The 27,396-nt window shown below is 39.9% G+C and overlaps 1 protein-coding gene across 1 annotated transcript in view; it reads left to right on the top strand.

Moving 5' to 3' along the window:
* The window catches only part of HYDIN (HYDIN axonemal central pair apparatus protein), a 448,650-nt gene that overhangs the window by 88,877 nt on the left and 332,377 nt on the right, over positions 1–27,396 (top strand). Inside the window, exons 4-6 of the mRNA XM_081216141.1 lie at positions 595–720; positions 10,363–10,482; positions 13,726–13,860. Of these exons, the coding sequence (XP_081072267.1) occupies positions 595–720; positions 10,363–10,482; positions 13,726–13,860 (381 nt within the window). The remainder of the gene's footprint in view (positions 1–594; positions 721–10,362; positions 10,483–13,725; positions 13,861–27,396) is intronic.

The raw sequence follows: 27,396 nt of genomic DNA, 5'->3' as shown, positions 1-27,396 counted from the left end.
TGCCTTACAGCTCTTTTAAAACAAGGTCTAAATGTGCTCTTAAGATTTCTGAAAAGTTCAAACTCGTTCCTAAGCAGCACAGTCATACTTCCCAGATCCTTTGCTTTATAAGATTTCTCTTTAACATGATATAACATGATAAACACCCAAAAGCTTTACTTGCATGTTGTAACTTCATTTGAGAAATAGAAATATTTCAAGGAAGATTAGCCTCCTTAGCTCTGAAGCCCTTAAGTGATTTTAGAAACCTAGAGTTTTATGCTCTTCTGAGCATATATGTTAAGCTCTTTGGACATGTTCCCGTGCAATTTCTTGACCTTCCTCTCCCCAACCCCAGGTTCTTTTGTGTGATTCCTTCAAAATTATAAGGAAACAGCAACCACATATCTTTTCAAATTATTGTGCAAAGAGCTCAGAAGTGCACGGGTATTTCGCTTGTATCATTTATTTTAAACGGTTTATAGGGGAACTTAGTGGCATCCCAGAATTATCCTGAAAGCTGCAAACACAAATTATTTATTACTGGCACTTATGAAAGCACTTTTTCAGTATTACCGTTTATGAATCTTTGGCTCCTGTTGCTTTAAATTCTAGCTGACTCCCTCAGAGTTCCTGAAGGAAATGTCCCTCACCACAGAGCAGAGACTGGCTAATACACGTGTGATATGCCGACCACAGATCATTGAACTTTTAGATATGAGGGAAACAACACATCAAAAGGTAGCTGCTTTCTGTCATACTTGCATATAAAGTAGGTCCTGGAATAATGTGAATATTCTAGAACAATAAGAACTAAGCAGTACTTATTGTTCCTGGGCTAACTAATCCCTTATTGGATTTGTTTTACTTTTATTATTATTATTATTATTTTTTGCAGTACACGGGCCTCTCACTGCTGTGGCCTCTCCCGTTGCGGAGCACAGGCTCTGGACGCGCAGGCCCAGCGGCCATGGCTCACGGGCCATAAGGCTAAATCTAGACAGATTCATGGAATAGACTCCTACAGTTAAGGCATTTGTTCCAAGCATTGTGTATTGTTCTGTGTGTACTGCTCGTGTGTGTGTTTTAATGTATTTTGATTCCCGCTATGAAGAATGAAGAAATTAGTGTGCCACACCTCATCTTCTTGCCTCTGTCCTCTGTCAACTCAGTCGGTTATTTTTTACTTTATTTTCCGGAGTTTCATTTGTTTTTTGGTTGATAGTCATACTCTTCTCCTTTCCTCAAGAAGAGATTATGGAAACTATATTTCCTTGATTTTATAAGTTTGATAACATTTGCCTATTGCCTTTGTAGGTGAACTGCAGATTTGTTAGATGTAAAATTCTTGGGTCACACATTTTCCCCATAAGAGATTTGCTGGCATTTTCTTCACTACCTTCTGGCTTTAAATGATGATATGCGGAAGTATGAAGCCTAATATTTTAGCTTGTATGCCCAAAGATTGTTTATTCTTATTTGATATCCAGTGATTTTATTAGGATATGACTAAATTTTTCCTAAGACACTACGTACCATTATTTTATTTCTAGAAAGTTTTTCTTGAATTATCAAGTATTTGTTCAGGCCATTTTTGTTTTTATTTTTTTTTAGAAATATCAATTGTGAACATGCTGGACCTTCTTTGTCTGCCCTTCTACGCCTTGCATTTCCTCCCTAATCCATCTTAAACTTTCTGTTCATTCCCATTTCATTGTAATTACATTCATCAACTTATCCTCTGTATCCCTCACTTTGAGTTGTGTGTGTGTGTGTTTCTCTTAAAATTCATTCTTAAGCTTGACCAGTTCAACACACCTGGGTTGTCTCACAGCATTTTACAAGTTAGTTTCTTTTTTTGTACCTTTTAATTCACTTGTGTCTCAGATATCACTCTTCTTTGGCTTTCTTCCTACTTCACTGGTTGCTTTTTTCTCATTTGTTGGATCTTTCTCCTCTTCCTGTTGACTAAACATTGGCGTTCCCCAGTACTCGGTCCTTAAACTTCTTTCTCTTCTGAACTCATTCCTTAGGTGACTCCTTCTAGGAACAAGGCTTTAAATTTCACATTTTAAATGGTTGCTTTCATAATTATATCTCCTGCTATGGCCTAGCCCCTGAACTCTGGATCATATATTCAGCTCAGTGTGTGATTGGCAGCTCAAACTTAAAATCCTTAAGAGCTAATTTTTGCATTACATTCTTTCCCTAAAGGCATGATCTTTCCTCTTTTGTCTTTCCTCCCTCCACCATGTAATACCCCCATTTATGTATTTTCTCAGGCCAAAAACCTTGGTGTTATCTCTGATGCCTCTGTTTTTCTCATGTCTTATATGAAATCCAAAACAAGGGCTAGTAATCACAAATATGTCTTTAATCCAACCACTTCTCACCACCTCTACCACTACCATCCCAGTTCAACCCACCATCATCTAGACTCCTGAAATAGCCTCCGTTTCCAACTTATCGCCCCATTATCAATTCTCCACAAAGAAGTAAGAGTGGAGGCTTCCCTGGTGGTGCAGTGGTTGAGAGTCCACTTGCCGATGCAGGGGACACGGGTTCGTGCCCCGGTCCTGGAAGATCCACATGCCGCGGAGTGCCTAGGCCCGTGAGCCATGGCCGCTGAGCCTGCGCGTCTGGAGCCTTTGCTTCACAATGGGAGAGGTCACAACAGTGAGAGGCCCGCATACTGCCAAAAAAAAAAAGAAGTAAGAGTAGGTTTTATTTTATTATTTATTTATTTATTTAAAAATTTATTTATTTGTTTATGGCTGTGTTGGGTCTTCATTGTGCGCAGGCTTTCTCTGGTTGTGGTGAGCGGGGGCTACTCTTCGTTGCGTTGTGCAGGCTTCTCATTGTGGTGGCTTCTCTTGTTGCAGAGCACGGGCTCTAGGTGCGCAGGCTTCAGTAGTTGTGGCTTGCGGGGTCAGTAGTTGTGGCGCACGGGCTTAGTTGCTCCGTGTCACGTAGGATCTTCCTGGACCAGGGCTCGAACCTGTGTCCCCTGCATTGGCAGGCAGATTCTTCACCACTGTGCCACCAGGGAAGTCCCAAGAGTGGTTTTTAAAAATGTAAATCAGAACATGTTACTTCTGTGTTGAAAACCACCTAGTAGCTTCCTGTTACCCTCATAGTTATAAGGTCCTGCATCATCTGATCCTGAGTCCTTCATAGTCTTTTCCTTCCTCTCTCCCCCAGGTCATTCTCCTCTAACTGCTCTCCCCTCTTGCTGCTCTTCAAACACTCAAGGATAATTCTCACCCCAGGGCCTTTGCATTTGTTATTCCTTCTAACTGGAATGCTGTTCTCTCAGATCTTTGCGTGACTTGCTTCAGATCATTTCCTCAGAGAGGCCATCCCTTGGCTACCTATCATAAAGAGCAACCATCCCCCATTCACTCTGTCCCCTTGTCCTGCTTTGGTTTTCTTCATAGCCTTATCACTGCCTGACCTCATATTATGTATTTCTTTTTAAAAAAAACTATTTATTTATTTGGCTGTGCTGAGTCTTAGTTGAGGCCCGTGGGATTTTCGTTGCCGTGTGTGGGATCTTTAGTTACGGCACACGGGATCTAGTTCCCTGACCAGCGATCGAACCCGGGCCTCCTGCATTGGGAGAGTGGAGTCTTAGCCCCTGGACCACCAGGGAAGTCCCTGTTTCTTTATTTTTTATCCATTTCCTTAAGCATTTCAGCTTCATGAGGCAGGGGCTTTATTGGCTTTGTTCACTACTGTATGCTCAACATATGGAAAATATTAGAAACTCAATTAGCATTTATTGAATGAACACATGAATTTTTCATCTCTTTTGATTGCTTAATCTTCCCTGCACTCTTGAATATTTGCTTTGTGCTCTCTGATTTTTTTCCATTATGTTCTTTGAGTTTATGGTGAAATGGCGTAATTGAGATTCTTATTATTTCATGGTAATGCTTTTCTGGTGAATATTTGACATTTTCTTTGCTTCTCTTCTTTTTTTTTCTTGAATGTTTTTGTATAGATTCTGGCTTTATTTGTCATTGTGATTATTTATTATCACTCATCTTTGAAATAAAGAAGGGAATTCTTCTTGGACTTGATGTTTGCAGGTAGTTAGTTAATGCTGAGGCGGGACTCCGTAGGGTCGCAGACCAGCAGGAATTCTCCATGATTCTAAGGGCAGCTCTTTATGAAAACAGATCATATGTATGTGTTTATTTGGAAGGGAAATGAGAGGAAGGGAGGAGGAGTAACTGAGTTGTGTTAACCTTTTCTTCTCCCCAGAGTTCTAAGTTAGGGATTCTTATGATTCTTTTACCCTGTCTAAATGATTGACTCTTCCTATAAATATGCATATTTGTGTATTTTCCACACTATTGTCAGTAGTTCAGTGTAGATCTTCTTTAATTTCTGTCGATAATGGTTTGTAGCTTTTCCAGGTAAAGGTCTTGCACATCTTTCATTGGATTTATTCCTATGTATTTTATGTTTTAGGATGTGATTTTAAATGGTATTGTTTATAAATTTCATTTCCTAAATGTTCATTGCTAGTACAAAGAAATATAATTGTTTTTTTATGTTGACCTTGTACTCAGTGACCTTGATAAATCACTTGTTAATTCTAATTTATCTATAGGTTATTTTGAATTTTCGAAATAAACAAGTTTTTGTTCTGGGGAAAATGTCAGTTTTGTTTCTTCTTGATCAAAACTTCTAGTGTTAAAATAACCTTGTATTTCTGAGATAGACTCAACTTGGTCATGTATTATCTTTTTTATATATTGTAGGTTTCAGTTTGCTAATGTTTTCCTTTTTTTTTTTTTGATCTATGGTTCATGACCTATAATTTTCCTGTCTCCTACTGTCTTTCTCATATATATGAAAGTTATGCTAACAACATCATCATTAAATGGAAGACATTTAATTTTTTGTTTTTCTTTTTCATTGTAGTTTACTATAGGATATTAAATATAGTTCCCTGTGCTATACAGTAGGACCTTGTTGTTTATCTATTTTATATATAGTAGTTTGTATCTGCTAATCCCAAACTCCTAAATTATCCCTTTCCCACCCTCTTTCCCCTTTGGTAACCATACGTTTGTTTTCTATGTCTGTGAGTCTGTTTCTGTTTCATAAATAAGTTCATTTCTGTCATATTTTAGATTCCACATATAAGTGATATCATATGGTATTTGTCCTTCTCACTTACTTTACTTAGTATGATAACCTCTAGGTCCATTCATGTTGCTACGAATGGCATTATTTCATTCTTTTTTATGGCTGAGTAGTATTACATTGTGTATATATACCATGTCTTCTTTAGCCATTCATCTGTCAATGGACGTTTAGGTTGTTTCCATGTCTTGGCTATTGTAAATAGAGCTGCTGTGAACATTGGGGTGCATGTATCTTTTCGAATTAAAGTTTTATCCAGATATATGCCTAGGAGTGGGATTGCAGGATCATATGGTAACTCTGTTTTTAGTTTTTTTTAAAGAACCTCCATACTGTTCTCCCCAGTGGCTGCACCAATTTACATTCCCACGAACAGTGTAGAAGATTCCTTTTTCTCCACACCGTCTCCAGCATTTGTTATTTGTAGACTTTTAATGATGCCATTCTGACCACTGTGAGGTGGTAACTCAATGTGGTTTTGGTTTGCATTTCTCTAATAATTAGTGATGTTGAGCATTTTTTCATGTGCCTATTGGCTATCTGTATGTCTTCTTTGGAGAAATGTCTATTTAGGTCTTCTGCCCATTCTTTGATTGTTTCTTTTCTTGTTATTGAGTTGTATGAGCTATTTGTATATTTTGGAAATTAAGCCCTTGTCTGCTGCATCATTTGCAGATAATTTCTCCCAGTCTGTAGGTTGTCTTTTCATTTTGTTTATCGTTTCCTTTGCTGTGCAAAAGCTTATAAGTTTGATTAGGTCCCATTTGTTTATTTTTGCTTTTATTTCTGTTGCCTTGGGAGGCTGACCTATGAAAACATTGGTATGATTTATGTCAGAGAATGTTTTTCCTATGGTCTCTTCTAGGAGTTTTGTGGTGTCATGTCTCATGCTTAAGTCTTTAAACCATTTTGAGTTTATTTTTGTGTATGGTGTGAGGGTGTGTTCTAACTTCATTGATTTACATGTGGCTGTCCAGCTTTCCCAGCACTGCTTTCTGAAGAGACTGTCTTTTCTCCATTGTGTATTCTTACCTCCTTTGTCAAAGATTAATTGACCATAAGTGTGTGGGTTTATTTCTGAGCTCTCTGTTCTGTTCCATTGATCCATAGGTCTGTCTTTGTGCCAAAACCTTGCTGTTTTGATTACTGTAGCTTTGTAGTATTGTCTGAAGTCTGGTAGGGTTATGCCTCTAGCTTTGTTCTTTTTCCTCAGGATTGCTTTGGCAATTCTGGGTCTTTTATAGTTCCATATAAATTTTAGGATTAATTGATCTAGTTCTGTGAAAAATGTCATAGGTAATTTGATAGGGATCACATTAAATCTGTAGATTGCTTTGGGTAGTATGGGCATCTTAACAGTTTAATTCTTCCAATCCAAGAGCATGAGCTATCTTTCCATTTCTTTGAATCATCTTCAGTTTCCTTTATAAATGTTTTATAGTTCTCAGCATATGCCTTTCATCTGCTTCATCAGGTTTATTTGTATTTTGTATGTGATTTTAAAAACATTATTTATTTATTTATTTTTGGCTGCATTGGGCCTTCATTGCTGCGTGTGGGCTTTCTCTAGTTGCAGCGAGTGGGGGCTACTCTTCGTTGCGGTGCACTGGCTTTTCATTGTGGTGGCTTCTCTTGTTATGGAGCATGGGCTCTAGGCACATGGGCTTCAGTAGTTGTGGCTCGCAGGCTCTAGAGCGCAGGCTCAGTAGTTGTGGTGCACGGGCTTAGTTGCTCCATGGCATGTGGGATCTTCCTGGACCAGGGATCGAACCTGTGTCCCCTGCATTGGCAGGCAGTTTCTTATCTACTGCACCACCAGGGAAGCCCACATGTGATTTTAAAGTGAGTTGTTTTTTACTTTCCCTTTCCAGTATTTCATTGTTAGTGTAAAGAAATGCAGCAGATTTCTGTATGTTAATCTTGTATCCTGCTACCTTGCTGAATTTACTTATCAGTTCTAGTAGTTTTTGTGTGGAGTCTTTAGAGTTTTCTGTATATAGTATCATGTCATCTGCATATAATGACAGTTTTACCTCTTTTCTTCCAATGTGGACACATTTTATTTCTTTTTCTTATCTGATTGCTATGGCTAGGCCTTCCAATACTATGTTGAATAGAATTGGTGACAGTGAGCATCCTTGTCTTGTTCCAGGTTTTAGTGGGAAGGCTTTCGGCTTTTCACTGTTGAGTATTATGTTGGCTGTGGGTTTATCATAAATAGCTTTTATTATGTTGAGATATGTTCCCTCTATACCCACTTTGGTAAGAGTTTTTTTTAATCATGAATGGATGTTGAATTTTATCAAATGTTTTTTCTGCATCTATTGAGATGATCATGTGGTTTTTGTCTTTTCTTTTGTTGATGTGGTATATCACACTGATTGATTTGCTTATCCTTGTGACCCTGGGATGAATCCAACTTGATCGTGGTGTGTGATCTTTTTTTATGTGTTGTTAGATTTGGTTTGTAATTGACTTGTAATTTTTGTTTTTGGTATTGTCTTTGTCTGGTTTTGGTATCAGGGCAATGGTGGCTTCATGGGATGACTTTGGGAGTGTTCTTTCCTCTTCAGTCTTTTGGAAGAGTTTGATATAAGAGTTTTGGTGTAAGTTCTTTGTATGTTTGTTAGAATTCCCTAGTGAAGCCATCTGGTCCTGGACTTTTGTTTGCAGGGAGTTTTTAAATTACAGGTTCTATTTCATCTCTAGTGATTGGTCTGTTCAAATTATTCCTTCTTGATTCAGTTTTGGTGGGCTATATGTTTCTAGAAACTTATCCATTCTAGGTTGTCCAATTTGTTGGCATATAATTGTTCATAGTATTCTCTTACGTTTTTTTGTATTTCTTTGGTATTGGTTGTTATTTCTCCTCTTTCATTCCTTATTTTGTTTATGTGAGTCTTCTCTTTTCTTCTTGGTGAACCTGAACAGAGGTTTGTTGATTTTGTTTATCCTTTAAATAAAACAGCTCTTAGTTTTATTGGTTTTTTTCTACTTTCTAAAAATCTCTATTTTATTTATTTCCTCTCTGATCTTTATTATTTCCTTCTTTCCGCTAACTTTAGGTTTTGTTTTTTCTTCTTTTTCTGATTCTTTTAGGTGGTAGGTCAGGTTGTTTATTTGAGATTTTTCTTGTTTTTTAATGGAAGGCCTGTATTGCTAGAACTTCCCTTTTAGGACTGCTTTTGCTCTGTGCTCTCTCTATTCTGCCTGTTGCAAACTGACTGCTGCACTCTCCTCCGAGCCTCTGAAGCTCCCTTTCTGTCCCAGCTCATCACCACGCCAGTGAAGGGGCTTCCCAGGATGAGGGAACCTTTCCTCTTTCACAGCTCCCTCCCAGGGGCGCAGGTCCTGTCCTGATTCATTTATTTTTCTTCTTTCATCCTACCTGGTTATGTAGTAATCTTTCTTGCAATTTTAGTTTTATGAGATCTTGTGCCAGCACTGAGCAGGTATTCTGTGAGAATTATTCCACATGTAGATGTATTTTTGATGTATTTGTGAGAGGAGGTAAGCTCCTCATCCTTCTATTCTGTCATCTTGATTTGGCCACCCCTAATTTTTTGTTTTCCTTTCCTTTGGGAGAGTTTCTATAATGTTTGAGTTGTATTTTCTTTAAATGGCAGTGCCACACTTTTTTTAAAATTAATTAATTTATTATTTTTGGCTGTGTTGGGTCTTCGTTGCTGCGCGTGGGCTTTCTTTAGTTGTGGTGAGTGGGGGCTACTCTTCATTGTGGTGCGTGGACTCCTCACTGTGGTGGCTTCTCTTGTTGCGGAGCATGGGCTCTAGAGCACGTGGGCTTCAGTAGTTGTGGCACACGGGCTTCAGTAGTTGTGGCTCATGGGCTCTAGAGTGCAGGCTCAGTAGTTGTGGCACACGGGCTTAGTTGCTCCGCGGCATATGGGATCTTCCTGGACCAGGGCTCGAACCCATGTCCTCTGCATTGGCAGGTGGATTCTTAACCACTGTGCCACCAGGGAAGCCCCAAGTTGTATTTTCTTTAAATGTTTGCCAGAATTTGCTTGTAGAGCTATTTGGGCCAGGGTTTTATCCATGAAAAGTTTTTACTTTACAGAGTCAATGTCTCTAATAGTTAGGGAACACCATATTTTCTATTTCTTTTTGTGCTAGTTTTTACGAATTGTATTTTTCTAGGAATTTATAATTTTAATCTAAATTTTCGCATTTGTTATCATTTTACTTAGTTTGGGTTCTGTAGTAATGTTCCCATTTTCATTTTTTTATAATTGGCTCTTTTATAATTGGCTCTGTCTTCTTTTCTTGATCAGACTCAGGTATTTTATTATTTTTATTAGTCTTTAAAGACTCAACTTTTGGTTTTGTTGATTTTGTGGGACAGTTACTTTGTATTTCATTAATTTCTGCTGTTTTTGTTGTGTCATTTTTGTTTTTTTGTTTGGGTTTTAATGTTTTTTTTTTTTTTTGCGGTACGTGGGCTTTTCACTGTTGTGGCCTCTCCCGTTGTGGAGCACGGGCTCTGGACACGCAGGCTCAGCGGCCATGACTCACGGGCCCAGCCGCTCCGCGGCATGTGGGATCTTCCCAGACCGGGGCACGAACTTGTGTCCCCTGCATCGGCAGGCGGACTCTCAACCACTGTGCCACCAGGGAAGCCCTAATGTGTTTTTTATGTTTGCTGTTGTTGTTCTAAATTATTGAGGTGGATACTTACATCTTCAATTTCCAAACTCTCTGCTGAGGTGCTCCCAGGATACAACCGTGAACTCAACAGGGCATCATAGGATATTCAGAATTTTTAAGGGAAACATGGCAATACTCAAAACCTGTTGGATACTACCTAAGCTACTAGCTTGAGATAATTCAGTTTTAACATTAGATAATGCTGTCTTGTTAATCCCTCAGTGCCTCCAAACAGGTTTTTGTTGATACAGCTTTTCTTCTTGTTCTCATAAGGGAGTTGGTTCAGATTACCTTATTCACCATTACTGGAAATGGAAGTTTTGAGTTGTTGTTCTAACTAGCCTATTTTTTTAATTGAGGACCCAAACCTACTTCCTTTTGTATTAAGGAAGTTGATGACAGTAACCTTACTGATTATAACAGTGTTTATAGTACTTACCCCTTTTTGAATGTTTCCTTTGTTCTTGGTGTTAATATTCATAGGTATATGTAGTAATTTCTTATCTTCCCCAGTCGTTTCTGCCATTGTGTGACTATATGATTAATTTATTCTTTCAACAGTTTCTAGGAATTGACCTGGATCAGGCCTTATTCCAACCCTTTCCATCAGAAATTGTATTTCAGAACTACACTCCCTGTGAAGTCTATGAAGTTCCACTGATTTTGAGGAACAATGACATAGTGAGTATGTTTGCTGGGCTGACTGTACCTTTCATGGATGTATAAGAAGGGATTAGATAAAATGGGATCCTGTAGGGTCTTAGTTAAGCTCTTTAACTTGATAGGCCTAGGAAAACAGATAAAAACATGCCCTTTGACTATAAGCTTAATGAAGACAAGACTATGTTGGTTGGTATGTTGCTAAATGCTCAGTCCCAGGGCAGTACCCAACAAATGGTAAACTCCCAGTGTGTGCACTGACATTTTGTTGAATAAGGGATTGGCTAGATCAGTGTCATGAAGTTCTCATGAGTAACCATTTGGGCTAGGTTTTCATTTAATACAAGATGATTACTGTTCGTATTTACATACGCCATGTTAGAGCCACTATTTCCTCAATTGAAGGTATCAACTCTACTCATATGAATTGCAGTTGTTGAGCCAATGCATTTAGATTCTGCAAATTGTATTAAAAAAAAAAAACAAAAAAGAAGATCCCCTTTTCTCTTTTCCATCTCCTCCCTTCTACCTCAGATAGCCTTCAGATTTTGTCTACAGATAGTTTTGGATGGCTTCTCCCACTGTCTGTATCTTGTTTCTTTGTGGTTGCAACTGAGGATTTCTTCTCCATCCTTATGCCTTTTCTTTCAGAGATATATTAAGGTATATTTCAAGAAAGAGTATTAAATGACTGAAGATTTCCTTGACATGTAACAATAATGAAAGGAAGAATAATGCAGAAGGTCAGCATGAAGCACAGTTAAGTGTGATAAGTAATCAGGTAGGAAGGAAGGCATTAGATACTAAGCATCAGGTGTTAAGGACAAGTAGAAATACTTATGGGAGTCTTAGAATGTTGAGACAAAAATTCTAGCTATAATAAAGTAGGGAAAATAAGTGAAGACTATGCAAGAATTCAAGGCAAATGGGAAGACTTGCAGTTATATTCAGTACACTAGCTCATTAAAGGAATCAGTGATGCCTTTGAGAGATCAATGGGGTGATTTAGTGACAGCAAAGTCAGACTTTGGAGAAAATGGAACATTTAATTCTTAGCTGAAAGCGTGTTAGCAAGAGAAGCTCATGGGATGGAAGCTAAAGGGTAGGCAGAGAGAAGAAAAAACCCCCGAGGTGTTCAGAGTTATGTTCCTAGACCTCAGGAAGAGGTGAGTTACATAGACATTAGGACTATCTCTTTTCATTCAGGGCTGCCAACCAATTTAGTTTCTCACTTCGAGTTCTCGTTTTCCCTTTCTCCATTACTTTTTGACTCTCGTTCAAGTTTTTTTAGGCTATTAAAGGCAGAGAGGAGCTAGTCCAAAGGGTACTTTGGGTACTCCTCCCCAGCCATAAGCAAGAAATGATTGTCACTGAGTGTATATGAGCACGTCAAGGATAAGAGGCATGTGTGAGTCTTGTCTGCCAAAGGGCATTCAGTTCTCATGGATAAAACCCACACTTCTTGGTAAGATGCTGCTAGAGTATTGGATCCCATGAAAGGAAGGTCCTCATCTAAGGAAAGTTCAGCTGTCAACAAGCAGACAGATTCTGTAGGCCAGGCGGGCTTGTTCTTGGTGAGCTACTCCCAGGACCTCCATACGAGGTGGCTGATGTAAGCCTGCTTCTCTACTTCCTGGTTCATGGATATGCAAGGAACCACTGAGATACATTTGGGGCACTGAGAAATGCTTTCTGTGTCGTTTACCTTTTATTTGCTTCCTGACTGCCATGGAGTGCAAAAGACAGAGCCTGTATGGTCTTTGTTTCTCTATCTCTCTCAAACACACAAGTTGAAAGTAAGCCATGAACACTCTACAAGCCACAACACAATTCACTTGGGGTACAGTTATAAGCACCCAGACTCCAGAGTCAGACTAATCTGGGTTCAGATTCTAGGTGGACTGTCTCCCAGCTGTAGACTTTGGGCAAGTCACTTCACTTCTCCAAGCTATGGGGATAAGAATAGCACCCATTTCATAGGTTGTTTGGAATATTAAATGAGGTAATGGATGTAAAGTACTCAGTTCAGTGTCTGTCCTATAATAAGCACTAAAGCAATGTTACTATTCTTCTTCTTATTATTATTAGTGTTGCTGTTGTTTTCCTTTCTAGTTTTTAATCCACAGTTAGGCTCTTACTAAAGTATTCCCAGCAAGCTTATATGGCATCATTCAACACATCATAAACACCACTGCACATTTCTCTTACCAGCAAAGCCAATTCTATTCCTACCAGATTTGTACACATCTTTCTTACCTCCCCACTCTCTAGTCTTGAGATCTGTCTGAATTCTCTCTGCATTTCTTCTTCCCTTCTGCATCTGGGTTTCAGCTTTGAGAGGTTGTGGGAGTTCCTGTTTCCTCATATTTCACCTGAGACTCCTAGGACATACTTAACTATAGTTAACTTTCTTCCGCCCCCTTTGAGTTTTTTAAAAAACAATCCTCTCCCATTCCTGTGTCTCTAGAACCTCCACCCCTGACCACCCCCCTTCTCACAGTTACATTTCTTTTACTGCTTGGGGCTGAGATAGAAATAAGTACTCTGGATGAGGCAAGCAGAGCAGAGGAATAAGACTTTAAAAGGATGGGACTGTTTGAAGCTGCTCTGAGACTTGCCTTGGGGATTGTACTGCCCTCTGTGTTCTTGCTTCACAGTGGTGTTTAGGTAGGACAGTCCTATAGGGAGGGGAGGTGGAGTTAGGCCAGGACTTGATTCGGAACACCATTGCTTGGTAAAGCTGTAGCACTTAGGGCAAGTGTCTGTTTCCTCATCTGTGGAATGAATTGTAATGAAGCTCAGAGGTTGTTGTGAGGATCAAGTGGCATCTCATGTACAGTGGATGATCCATAGCAAGGGTGCAGTAAGTGTGATTTCTTCTCCCAGAGCAGTTCTCAAATATTAGGAAGTCCAGTGCACCTCCACCGTGTGGGTGGGGTTTTAGATGATCAAGCAGTTAGTCTTCGAAACTAGTCACATTTAAATAATAAAGTAAAGATGTGCAATAGCAATTAACTTGAGTAATAATAATAATGCTAATGAAACGTAACGCTAAGGTACATTGAGTGCTTTGCTTAGTGTGAGGTACTGGGGTAAAGGTAAGAACTGTCGTCTCCTTTCACACTTGAGGAAACGAAGGTTCAGACCTAACCAAAGGCACATGGCTAGGAAGTAGTAGACGGAGATTTCACGTTTAACTGCAAGGCCTGTCCTTTTTCTTCTGCTTTCACACATACAGTGCCCATTATTGTGTTTTTCTCGCAGGTTCCAAGGATGGTGAAAGTTGTTGAGGAAAGTTCACCTTACTTTAAAGTAATCAGCCCCAAAGATACTAGCCACAAAGTAGCACCAGGAGTGCCATCCGTTTTCCGAATCCTCTTTACGCCAGAGGAGAACAAGGTAACAGCAGCACTGGCAACAAACTGGTTGAAGGCTTATCACTAGTAGTTTGCAATTCTGAGCATTCGAGGAGGTGGCGTTGGTGTAGGTATTGGTGGTGGTGGTGTCAGTGGTATTGGTTGTGGTGTTGGCGTGGTGGTGGTGGTAGCTGTGTCATCGACAGTGTTCTTGGTGTCATTGATGGTATTGGCGGTGGTGGTGGTTAACGGTGGTATTGCTGGTGGTGGTGGTGAGGAGAGGAATGGTGAGGGTGGATGAGAAGAGGGGATGGTGCACCACTGGGAATGCAGAGAGAATTGTCAAACAGTGATGAGGGCTTATATGAGCTGCAAGTAGCCAGAGTGTAAAGAAGGCTAATCCTTCTGGATGCTCCCGTGGAACCTACTTCAGCATATTTATGTTGGACTGTACAGCTAGAGAGACACCAAAAAGGAAAAGATGTGGTCCAGGTGCAATGAGCTGAGACAAAGGGTAGAGATTATGCCTTCTTGGAAGTTTGGGATTCTTGTTAGTTGCATCCCTCCTCCCCACACTCTAACTAGTTTAGGAAAGAGTCCTAAGATCCAATATTGATCACAGTGTCAGCCTCATTAATGGCAAAGAATATGGCCAGGACCTGAGGCCATATTCTGCTCCTTAATGACCGGTAGATAACCAGTCCTCGGTGAAGGGGTGACCTCACCAGTAGCTCTTCCTAAGCACGAGTGGAGAGGCTAGAGCCAAAAGCAGAGACCTGCCCTGTCTGCTTATCCTTGTCTGCACACAGACAGGCTAGAAAGAGCCTGAGTTCAAAAAGAGGCCATTTCCCTCCAGCACCACCACAGCTGTCAGGAATCTAGCCTATTCTCAGGCTCTCCTCAGTTGTATAAATTCCAGTTACTTCTGGAAGGAAAAACTAGCTTGGGCGACTGAGGGAGGAGGCTTCTCCCCAGCCCTTCTCCAAGACTGCAGAATTGTGGGTTGAGTTTTCCTCTGTAAGGGCCAAAGTGGGGACTTGCGTGGAGGAGGAAAGGGCTTTTACCAGCATGATTGAAAGAGCGAGGACAAAAAACAAGGCTAAAATAGGCATAACAAAATGTCAGGTTATATGTAATGTTAAATAGTGTGTTTGCTTATCTGTATTGTGCCGTTATGGTTGGAATCAAAAGAGCGTAATGGAGACACAGAGAACTAGCTTTGAATCCCTGCTTCTCCATCACTAATACTTATTAGCTGTTGTAAATGTCATTACCAGTATTCCTGGTGCTGGTGCTACTGTTTCTGCTTTTCTGGAGAGCAGGGATAGAGAATTTAATGTGGTCAGCCAAGCATATATCACTGGAGCAAGTGGTTAGAAATTTCATTACTATTATACTGCTGTTATTATTTTTCCACTCTGTAGTATTACTGTTTGTTTCTTGGGCTGTGTTTATGAACTTATCATTTTGTTTGGGGTATTATTGAAATAAACAGAAAGATAAATAGTTCCAGAAGCAGTGCTTTCTGTTATACGTTATTGAAGTCCTTATTTTTTTCTCCAGGGTCTGTATCTGAATACTCTCCGTGAAGAGAACAGTACTTAGGGCTTCCCTGGTGGCGCAGTGGTTGGGAGTCCGCCTGCTGATGCGGGGGATGCGGGTTCATGCCCTGGTCCGGGAGGGTCCCACATGCCGCGGAGCGGCTGGGCCCGTGAGCCGTGGCCGCTGGACCTGCGCGTCCGGAGCCTGTGCTCCGCGGCGGGAGAGGCCACAGCAGTGAGAGGCCCACGTACCGCAAAAAAAAAAAAAAAAAAAGAGAACAGTACTTGGATTTAGTTTGGATGTCAGATTTTCCTACACTGTCAATTAATTATAAAAGCTGAATATAATAAGCTTTCGTGCAGCTTGAAATATTAAGCTTGCTGGATTTGAGGAGTTGGCTTTCCTTAATTTTTTTCTGTGCTGGAGAAAAAAGTATCTTCTGTTGAATAAGTATTATTCTACCTGTAGGTAGTCTGGCTGAGAGAGACATACACAGAAGTTTCTGAAGAGGTGGAATGTTCTATGTCATGATAGCTGTGTGGGTTACATGGATGAATTCATTCATCAGAATTGTATATTTAATATTTGTGCACTCCAAAATATCTAAACTTTACCTTAAAAACTTTTAAAGTATAATAACAATAGAAAGGTGAATGGATGGAGGTACAGATGAAACCAGAATGACAGAATGTTAACAACTGTTGAATCTGGGTGATGGATACATGGGATTTGTTATACTATTCTGTTTTATTTGTGTATATTTAAATTTTTACCTCATCAAATGTTAAAAGCAAAGGGAGAGAGATTTTATTACTGCTTATCTATACAGCAAATAAATAACTGAAATATATTTTAGGTGAGTTTGTACTTACTTTAAGTATGAAATGCCAGCATTCCCATTGAGGATTATTACTTGGCTATATTTCATGGAAGCTTATCTTACTCCTAGTTTTTTTTTTAATAAATTCATTTTATTAATTTATTTTTGGCTGTGTTGGGTCTTCGGCTTTCTCTAGTTGCAGTGAGCAGGGGCTACTCTTCGTTGCTTCTCATTGCGGTGGCTTCTCTTGTTGCGGAGTACAGATTCTAGGCACACGGGCTTCAATAGCTGTGGCACGTGGACTCAGTAGTTGTGGCTCGCGGGCTCTAGAGCACAGGCTCAGTAGTTGTGGCGCACGGGCTCAGTTGCTCCGCGGCATGTGGGATCTTCCTGGAGCAGGGCTAGAACCCATGTCCCCTGCATTGGCAGGCGGATTCTTAACCACTGCGCCAGCAGGGAAGCCCACTCCTAGTTTTTTGTTTTTGTTTTTTAACTTTATTGGAGTATAATTGCTTCACAATGGTGTGTTAGTTTCTGCTTTATAACAAAGTGAATCAGTTATACATATACATCTGTTCCCATATCCCTTCCCTCTTGCGTCTCCCTCCCTCCCACCCTCCCTATCCCACCCCTCCAGGCCGTCACAAAGCACCGAGCTGATCTCCCTGTGCTATGCGGCTGCTTACCACTATCTATCTACCTTATGTTTGGTAGTGTATATATGTCCATGCCTCTCTCTCGCTTTGTCACAGCTTACCCTTCCCCCTCCCCATATCCTCAAGTCCATTCTCAAGTAGGTCTGTATCTTTATTCCTGTTTTACCCCTAGGTTCTTCATGACTTTTTTTTTTTCTTAAATTCCATATATATGTGTTAGCATATGGTATTTGTCTTTCTCTTTCTGACTTACTTCACTCTGTATGACAGACTCTAGGTCTATCCACCTCATTACAAATAGCTCAATTTCGTTTCTTTTTATGGCTGAGTAATATTCCATTGTATATATGTGCCACATCTTCTTTATCTATTCATCCAATGGTGGACACTTAGGTTGTTTCCATCTCTGGGCTATTGTAAATAGAGCTGCAACGAACATTTTGGTACATGACTCTTTTTGAATTATGGTTTTCTCAGGGTGTATGCCCAGTAGTGGGATTGCTGGGTCATATGGTAGTTCTATTTGTAGTTTTTTAAGGAACCTCCATACTGTTCTCCATAGTGGCTGTACCAATTCACATTCCCACCAGCAGTGCAAGAGTGTTCCCTTTTTTCCACACCCTCTCCAGCATTTATTGTTTCTAGATTTTTTGATGATGGCCATTCTGACTGGTGTGAGATGATATCTCATTGTAGTTTTGATTTGCATTTCTCTAATGATTAATGATGTTGAGCATTCTTTCATGTGTTTGTTGGCAGTCTGTATATCTTCTTTGGAGAAATGTGTATTTAGGTCTTCTGCCCATTTTTGGATTGGGTTGTTTGTTTTTTTGTTATTGAGCTGCATGAGCTGCTTATAAATTTTGGAGATTAATCCTTTGTGAGTTGCTTCATTTGCAAATATTTTCTCCCATTCTGAGTAATCAAGACAGTATGGTACTGGCACAAAAACAGAAAGATAGATCAATGGAACAGGATAGAAAGCCCAGAGATAAACCCACGCACATATGGTCACCTTATCTTTGATAAAGGAGGCAAGAATGTACAGTGGAGAAAAGATAGCCTCTTCAATAAGTGGTGCTGGGAAAACTGGACAGTGACATGTAAAAGTATGAGATTAGATCACTCCCTAACACCATACACAAAAATAAACTCAAAATGGATTAAAGACCTAAATGTAAGGCCAGAAACTATCAAACTCTTAGAGGAAAACAGGCAGAATACTCTATGACATAAATCACAGCAAGATCCTTTTTGACCCACCTCCTAGAGAAATGGAAATAAAAACAAAAATAAACAAATGGGACCTAATGAAACTTCAAAGCTTTTGCACAGCAAAGGAAACCATAAACAAGACCAAAAGACTCCTAGTTTTTTTATTCCCTCTTAGCATTCCATTTCACCAACATTGCCTATGGCCTATGGGGAAAGCCTTAATTTAAAAAAATAAGTGTTGTTTTACTGTTTCTTCTTCTAAGTATTTGAAAGTTATCAATGGTTACATGCATGTATGAGGAGAGAGAGAGTGAGTATAATGGCTACCTATGAGAAACTTATCTAATTTTGGACACATTAGGATTTTGTGTTGGATTGGGCTCTAAGCTATGAAATAATTGACAGAATACGTTTTTCTAAGGACGTAGTGATTTCTCCTTCTGCTGACTGTCTAAGACTGGTGGTGGGTTTTGGGGAAGCTCCTGCTGCTAGTTTTGGTTCCCTTTTTCTGCAAAGATCCTGCCACCCTTGCACCATCAGCAAGGCTCCATCCCAGTAGTTTTTCCAGTCATCTGGGCATCTACATTCACTCTTACTGTTGGAAAACCAACAGGGCCATGCACAGAATGACAAGCTAGGGTTAGTTGTGCTGTCTTTAGTGCTGCTCCAGAATGTAGCAGAGGAGTACTAGAGCCAGATTTATTTCAGGAAGAATAAAAGTCAGTCTTTTCACTGTGTCACTTTTTCTCCAGTTGGCCAAATTGAAAGCCAGTGTGCATATGTATTTTTCTCCTTATCCCCTGCTGATCTGAACACACTCCATTCTCATTTACCCTCCTCACACCTGGAGGGTGAGATATGTAAATGGAAGAATGCCACAGTTTAATAAGCCAGTCCCCTTTCAGTTGGATTTTCAGCACCCATGTATATTAGCATGTCAAAGATGATAATGCAATTTACATTTTTTCCTGTCATCTATTAATCTAGCTTCCTGGAGATTTAACTTGTTTAGAATGCCAAATACCCAGATAACAGGTGCAGGAAATTCATTTTGGCTTTCCTTATCTCTTCTTTTCACATGGACTTGAAAAAGAAAAAGATTGGATATGTTACTTATCTAATAATCCTAGTATACATGTCATGGACGGTAGAAATATAGTAATCAATGTTATCATAACACTATAAAATTCTGGAGCCTGGCATTTTTCTTGACCTCTTAAATCTGTATCTTTGCTATTAAAAGGAGTATAAAAAATATCAGGCTTATGTAGGAAAGCAAAACTTGGTACTTCCTTGGACTTAAGAAAGCATCTCTTTGTAATAGTGTTGGCATCTGGAAATAGCAGCAGTGGTCTGAAGAAAATATGAAGTGATGTAATCTTATTGCTCCGTTATGTTTTGAGAAAATATCTAGTTTGTTGTCAAAATAGTTTTCTTGATTTGTTACTATGAAATTTAAAGAACATGGCCCAAGAAGAGTAGAAAAACGTTAACATAATTTGTTACCCAGGTGTGTAACATTAATGAACTATAGTGCCAGCACTTTGAATTAAAGTATAGATGTCATAAGATTTTCTACAATCAGTGATTCTTGTTGACAGAAATAATGATAGGAATTTAGTTTTCTTCCTGCCTAGCATTCGCCCTCCCTAGTTCTTTCTGGGTTTCCCCTGTAATCCAGGTGCCTAGTACGGGGCCTAACATATAGGAAGTGTGCAGTAAATATTTGCCAAGTAAGATAAGTAAGTTAATCTCAAGAAAATATAAGGTAGTTTCTTCAACTTGAGGATGGCCTGAAGACGATAAAAGCAAAGGCATATAAAAAGGGGGCTCAAATATCTTTTTGTGCCATGAATGTATTAGATGTTAACTTTTTTTCCCATTATTTCAACCAGGAGAAAGATATCTAAGAAGGCTTATTTAAAGGTGTTTCTTCCCATTTTGTTTCATATCTTCAGTGAGTCACATCACTACTTTCTAGCTTTCTGGATTCGACAAATATCATTTTATAATATGGCTAATGAGGATCTCAGGCATTCTCTTTATGAAGAACTCTTGATAATGTAGTATCCAAATAAAGATATTAAAATGAATGTCATTTCACTCACTCTGCACCAGGCCCAGTGCTGTCAGCCAGGATCCAGTGGAGAATAGAAGCAGCTTGGCCTTCATGGAGCTTATGTTCCACAATGAATAAGCAAACAGACCATTTAATGTCAGATATTGACATGATAGAGAACAGAGAGTGATAGAGAATGGGGACTGTTTCCTTTCAGTAGGAAGATCAGGGGAGACTTCTCTGATGAGGTAACATTTGGGCAGAGAGCTAAACTGGGAAGATATTTGTGTGGGAGCAGGAACAGCACTTACAAAGGCCCTGTGACAGAAGTATGTCTGGCAACAGGTCAGGGAAGTGCAAGGCCAGTGTGGCTGGAGCAGAAGAAGCTGCTGGGAAAATGGTAGGAGACAAGGTTTGTAGAGGGTAAGACCATGAAGGGTCTTAGAAATCATGCAAAGTAGAATAGGAAGCCACCATAAGTTATTTAAAATATTTCTATTATGGAAGCTTTCACCCATATGTAAAAATATAGAGAATGATATAGTGAACCGTCGTCACCCAGATTTTCAAGCTATCAGTGCATGACCAATCTTGCTTCATCATCCTGTCCCCTGCCTCAGAGGATTTTGCAACAAGTCCCATACATCATTTCATTGTAAATACTTCACTGTTTGTCTCTAAATGATAAGGTCCTTTCTAAAAGTTAACGTAACCACAGTACCATTATCACACCTAAAAAATGACAGTAACTCCTTAATATCATCAGCTATCTAGTCAGTACTCACATCTCCCCAGTTGAGTAATATTAAAATATATATGTATATGTAGAGGTGTGTGTGTATATGTATATAAGTATCACATAAATCAATGATATATATGCATTTAAAGTTGCTTAAATCAATCATATGTATATGTGTAAGTTGGTTTGCTTAAATTGGGATCCAAACAAGGTACTGAGTGCAACTCCACCAGATTCCATAGAATGATCCTCCATCCCCTCTGTTTCCTATAGACTGGTAATTAGGTCTAGAGCCTTGTTTAGATTCATGTTTGATTTGGAGGGGTCAGAATTCGTAGGTAACGTGGTATTTCCTATTGCATCACATCAAGAGGCACAAAATGGCTGTTGTTACACTTTATTTTTGTAATGAGTTAATAAGGATCCTGAGGGACAGTTCATACAGGAAATATAGGATAAATGCTTGTTTCTTTCCCTTTATCTGCCCTGGTGAGTTTTGATTAGGAATGACGTATCTGGCTTACATTTTTAAGATCACTCTAGTTGCTGTGTGGAGAATAGACTGAAGAGGGTGTGAGGCATAATGGCTAGTTGTCTACTCTTAACATCCATTTTCTCTTTCCTCATTGGTAAGAGAATCACATATTTTGATTGGATTCGTTGCTGCCAGAAACAAAATATTGCATTTCCCCAGCCTCCTTTGCAGCTGCATGTTGTCTAAATGTTGGCCTGTGCGATGTGAGCAGGACTTCCAAACGCATGTACTTGACGGAAGCTGACACAGTGGAAAGTGCTCTATTCTGCCTTCTCCTGCCTGCAGCTTGGCTGTGAGAATAGCTGGCATCCCAGGAATCACTCTGCCCCATCCGGCGACATTGGGGATGGACCCTGTGCTAGACTGGTGGAGCAGGAATTTAGGAATTTGTGTCTCTCATGACACTGTGGAGTCACCATACCAACCTGGCCCAACTACCTCCGGACTTTCTAGGAGAGAAATAAACTTCTAGCTGCCTAGTTTAAGTTGCTCTTATTTTCTTCTGTTCCCTGTTATATATAGCAGAACTGAACCCTGATGAATATAGAGACAAGAGCCTATTGTAATAGTTTGCGAGAAAAAGATGAGGATGATTTGGACGAGGGTGGTAACAGTGAGGTGATGAGAAGTAGGTGGACGAAGGGTATATATTTTTATGGCAGAGCTGTCAGAGTTTGCTGATGAATTAGATAAAGGGAGTGAAGAAACAGGAGTCTAGTTTCTCATAGTATTTTGGCCAGCAGCTGACCGAATGGTGCCACCATTTGCTGAGATATGGAAAGTGGAAGAAAAACAGGTTAACGAGGCTGGGTAGGAGTGAGGTAGGGACTCAGGAGCTCTGTTTTTTTATATGTTAAGTTTGAACTTCCCTTTAGACATCCAAGTGGAAATATCAAGGAAGCAGTTGGACACAATTGTCTGCAATAAAGGGGAAATGTTGGGTCTACAGACAAATATTTAAAAGTCATAGTGTAATGATGCTGCTCACCACCAAGGGTGGAGGAGATGATGCTGGGAGTGAGTGGAGATAAAGAAGAGGGTGGAAAGCGGAGGAGATGCCAACAGAGGATGACACTAAGAAGGGGTGAAGTCGTGAAGTAGGAGGAAAGCCGGGAGACGGCAGTGCTCTGGAGTCCAGGTGGATAAAGTATTTTAAAAAAAGAAGGAGTGATCAACTGTGTCCAAAGCTATAAAAAGTAGAATAAAACAAGGATGTGGACTTAGCCATTAGATTTGGCAAAGTCATTAGTGACTTTGATGAGAACAGTTTCTGTGGAATGTTGGTTAGAGAAGTCTGATGGGGTGGGTAGAAGAGAGAAGGGAAAGTGAGGAGGTGGTAATATTGAGTATAAATAACACCTTTGAGGAGTTTTGCTGTAAAGGGTAATTGGAAATATGGGGCAGTAGCTGGAGGCAGATGTTGAGATTGAGGGTAGTTTATTTAATATTTAAGATGAGGCTATTTAAGCATTGTTGTAAGCTGATGTTTACGTTATTTAAGCATTGTTATAAACTGTGAATGTTCAGTAAAGAGGGAAAATTGATGCTTCAGGAAAATCCTAAGGTAAGTGAGAAGGATTGAAATCTAGTACGCAAGGAAAGGGTTTGGTTTTAGATAAGAACAGGAATGAAGACAGAGTATATGGGAATAGATACAGGTTGATTGGTAGATTTAAGGTAACTTAGAAAGCAAAAAAGCTAAACAGGAAATTAATTACCTTAAGTGGATGATTTGTACATGAATCATGAAGTAACCACATTATTGTTGTATACTAATGATAAAAATGGTCAAAATAAATTTGGAAGTCCTCAGGTCTCTTTACAAGCCAAAGATCAGAGGTCATTCCTTTTTAATAGGCGGAGAAGTGTAGATGCCCCTAGGAAGCTGAGACCCCAGGTAAATCATATGAAGAGTCAGAGTGGTAGAGGATAAGGCCCGAGAGACCTGATCAGTCTTGATTTTAAACTGATTAGGACTTGAGAACTAATTCTTCCCTTTAGAGAGGTGAACTTCAGATTGAGAAGATACTATAAAATAAGTACTTTTAACTGGTTAGGGAATTTATAACGTTTTTCAGGGACAGTGAGTATTAAATGTGCTGAGTCCTAATCAAATCTGGTTTTACTCTGTGTTAGCCATTCCACCATCAAGTTTAGGAGCGGAGAAAAGGGAGAAAGAGGATTGTGAGGGCTTAACCACACTGGCTGTGCTTGCCCTTGAATGCCTGGGGAGTCGTTTGCTGCAGTAGAAGACATCATTTTCCTTTGCCTGAGATGTTAAAGGACAGAATTATTGCCACGTTTGCTTTCTGTCGTGGAGCTAATATAAAACCAAGATTCATTCTTTTCACTTCTCAGAGTCAAATCTGCCACTTGCATATTCCACTGCCTTTTTTTTTTTTTTAAGTTTGGAGGATAGGCAGGTTGGAAGGAAGGCTAATGGACAGAAAAAAAATGGATAGGAAATTTCATCTGGAGACCATTGTTATATAGAATAACATTTTAGGATATAAAGTAATTCATAGCTAAGTCTCACAGTAGACGGGAGAGAGTTTGGAATAAATATTTTGGCTCTGAATGGTGACCTGATTGCTCTGAATTTAAGTACAGAGGAAGGAAGTCCATCAACTGAAGTAATTGCTTAGCTTGCAGGCTGACAGAGCCTCCCAAGTCAAAACATCTGAATGAATTTTAAGCCAGTAGAGCAATATATAATTGTATATTATATAATCTAATATAGTTATATTAAGTACAGAGCGTCAGAGATTGGAATACATTTTTAAGGAGTTTAAAGAATTTCTTCATATTCTTTTATATGACTTGATTATGAAAAAAATATATAATGCTGATCAAACTTCAAATCTTCCTCATTGGGAAATTTGAATATTTCAGTTAGCCTCCTAAATTATTTTCAGCTGTCTTCAATTCCTTATAGAACAAGGCAGAGAATATGTAAACATAGAATAAATTACTTAGAGATCCCCTCTCATCGTGGATTCAGCAGCATCTTTTGTTCTTTCTCTCAAAGCCTCAGTTAATATTAAGTTTCCACATGTGCCAGCAGCTTTCCAGTTTCTAATTCCCAACAAAACCTTTGCTTGCTGGGTTTGATCTCCTAAGAAAAAATGAAAACGGTACTTATCTCTTTAGGTTTCTGATGTAATCACACTAGACTGTTTTGTTGTTGAATTCTATGGAGTTTTCTAGGATCAAGTATGCTTCGTGTAATTTGTACTTTCTTTTATCTGAATGGCATAATTTTTGAGCCTGGCATTACCATGCAGAAACCAGAATCACTTGAAGAGCTAAGAGCCCAACAACTCAATTTAAATAAATTTCATGAATACTGTCCATTAATTGTTATTACTTGCTCCTACCTTAGGACTTTCATGTTTGCACCTCTCCTTGCCAGGAACGCTCCATTCCTATATCTTGCCTGACTGGATGCTTTGGATATTCAGGTCTCTATTCGAAGGCCACCTCCTCAGGGAGGCCTCCTTGGTTGTTCTAACCTAAAGCAGCCACTTCCCATATTATCACTTTACCATGTTTTATTTTCTTCAAAGTCCTTGTTGTTTTTTGAAATTATCTTGTTCCATTATTATCATCATTACCAGGATTATCATTATTATCCTAACAACAAGTACACAAATTGAGTTTTCCTACATGCCTTACACAAAACATTGTATTTTATGCAACATTTTAGTAATGACAACTAACATTTATTGAGTACTTAACTACTCGCCAAGCTCTAGGCTAAGCATTTATTGCACTAGGTCAGGTCAGTTTCATCTCTTGCCTGGACTACTGCAGTGGCTGCCTAACTGGCCACCCTCTTTTCATCTTAGCCTCCTTACAGTTCATTGCCTACATAGCAGCTAGTAGTTCTTCTAAAACATAAATCAGGTACATCATGATCTGCTTTCAGCATCATTAATGTTTTTGGCCGTCCTCAGGTCCTAACAATGGCTTACAAGCTCCTGTGTGATCTGGCTTCCCACAGCCTCTTTGCTGCATCTCTAACCTCTCTTACATTATTTCCCTATGGCCACAGTCTCTGAATCATGCTTCGCCCAGATTACCACCCACCCCCATGGCATCATTTCTCCTTTCACTTAGATTTCTGCTGGAATGTCACCTCCTCATAGAGGCCTTTTCCCACTCACTCTTTATTCCCTTATGCTTTATTTCTCTTCACTCAGCATTATAGTACTCATTTGCCTGTCTTTAGCAAATATTTGTTGAATGTTTACTAAGTACCACGCCCTGTTCTAGGAGCTGGATATGTGAAGTCAATACGATGGGCAGAATCCCTGTTGACATGGAGATACGGGGGGAGGCATACAATAGACTCAATAAATAGGTAACATATATAATATGTTAGATGGCTTTGGGAAAACTAAAGCAAACGAAAGGCTAGGGAGTGATGGGACAGGAGAGGGAGAGTTAAGTTTACAATGGGGCAATCAGGGGAGGCCTCAGGGAGAAAATGGACATTGTGCAAAGTCCTGAAGGAAGTGAGGGAGCAAGCAATGTGAATAATTACAGGAAAGCATGTTCTGGATGGAACGAGCATCAAGTTTGAAGGCTCTGAAGGGAGAGCATCTCTAGAATACTCAAGAGACAGAAAGGAAACCTGTAGCTGGAGCAGAGATGCAAGCTGGGGAGGGGGGAGGTGTGGCCAGAGTAATGTCAGGGGTGCCAGGCCATAGCACTCAGAGCCCCCCAGCTCTCTGCTTGGGAGATTTTGAATGGAGGAGCCTCCTGGGCTGACTTGTATTTTAACCGGATCCCTCTGGCCCTTGTGTGGAAAATAGACTTCAGGGAGCAAGGGTTGAAATAGAGTCCAGTTAGCCCAGGAAAGATTGGAGTGGCTAGGGTCAGGGTGGCAGGGTGAAAGTAGTGAGACGTGTTTGTGGTCTGGATATATTTTGAAGGTCAGTCCTACAAGATTTACTAAGAAATTGAGAAACAGAGTGATCAAGGATGCCTCATGCCAGGATATTAAATCCAGGCCAGGGGAAGGATGGAGATTCATGTACCAAGATGGAGAGGCAGTGAGGGGACAGATTTAGGGTGGAAGGAAGGTCATGAGCAGGACCTCAGTTGGCATTGTGGAGCCTTTGTGGGCATGAGCAAAAGGCTGCCCCTAGAGGCCGATTCAGGTGGAGCCAGCAGACTGGACTGGATTTCAGGCTCCATTCCTTCCCTTAGTAGGGTATCTTTATGCACAGTTGCATGCAGTGGCATTAGTCAGCAGCTTTGCTTTGGGCCATGGTAAGTTTGTATCCAGTGAGATGTTGATCCGGCTGCTGGGTATGAGTTTGGGGTTCAGGGAGGCAGAGAGACTGCAGGTGTAAAGCTCTGTTGTGGGAACATTCCTGGGTATTTTCTCTTTATATTTATTTAATATATTTGTGTATGTATTACTTTGTACATTAGATATGCTTTATTTACCTGCTCACTGTCTCTTCCGTCACTATGTAAGCTCGAAGCGATCCATGTCCGTGTTTACTACTCAGTTGCATACCCAGACCCAGCTCAGTGCCTGGCACCTGGACACTTAATAAACATGGTTGGATGAATAAACTAATTGGGGATACCACTGCTTTCTACTTGTCCTGTGGGTTTCATGAAATTGAGTGCATGGCCAGGTCTAAATGTCAGTCAGTATGTCAGACATTCCCATTCCTGCTCTGTGCCTGAAGTCCAAAGAGAGGTTTTAAACCTCCACCACTGAAAACCATTTACTGCATGATTACCAAAAGGAAACTTAAGTTCCAAGAGGCCTTCATACTTATAAAGATTGCCTTGCAGCCAAAACACACACTAAAATGATGGGGAAACTTAAAATGAAGGAAAATGAGCCTGTTTTAGATAGCAAATTCCTTTCACAGTGACTTCCGAGCCTATTCTTTTTTATTTTATTTAATTTATTTATTTTTGGCTGCGTTGGGTCTTCGTTGCTGAGCGCAGGCTTTCCCTACTTGTGGGGAGCGGGGGCTACTCTTTG

Source organism: Mesoplodon bidens (genome assembly GCF_964165515.1).
Source record: "Mesoplodon bidens genome assembly, chromosome: 18".
Lineage (NCBI taxonomy): Eukaryota > Metazoa > Chordata > Mammalia > Artiodactyla > Ziphiidae > Mesoplodon > Mesoplodon bidens.
The sequence above is the reverse complement of the archived record's forward strand: the minus strand, read 5'-3'. Positions and strand labels throughout refer to the sequence as shown.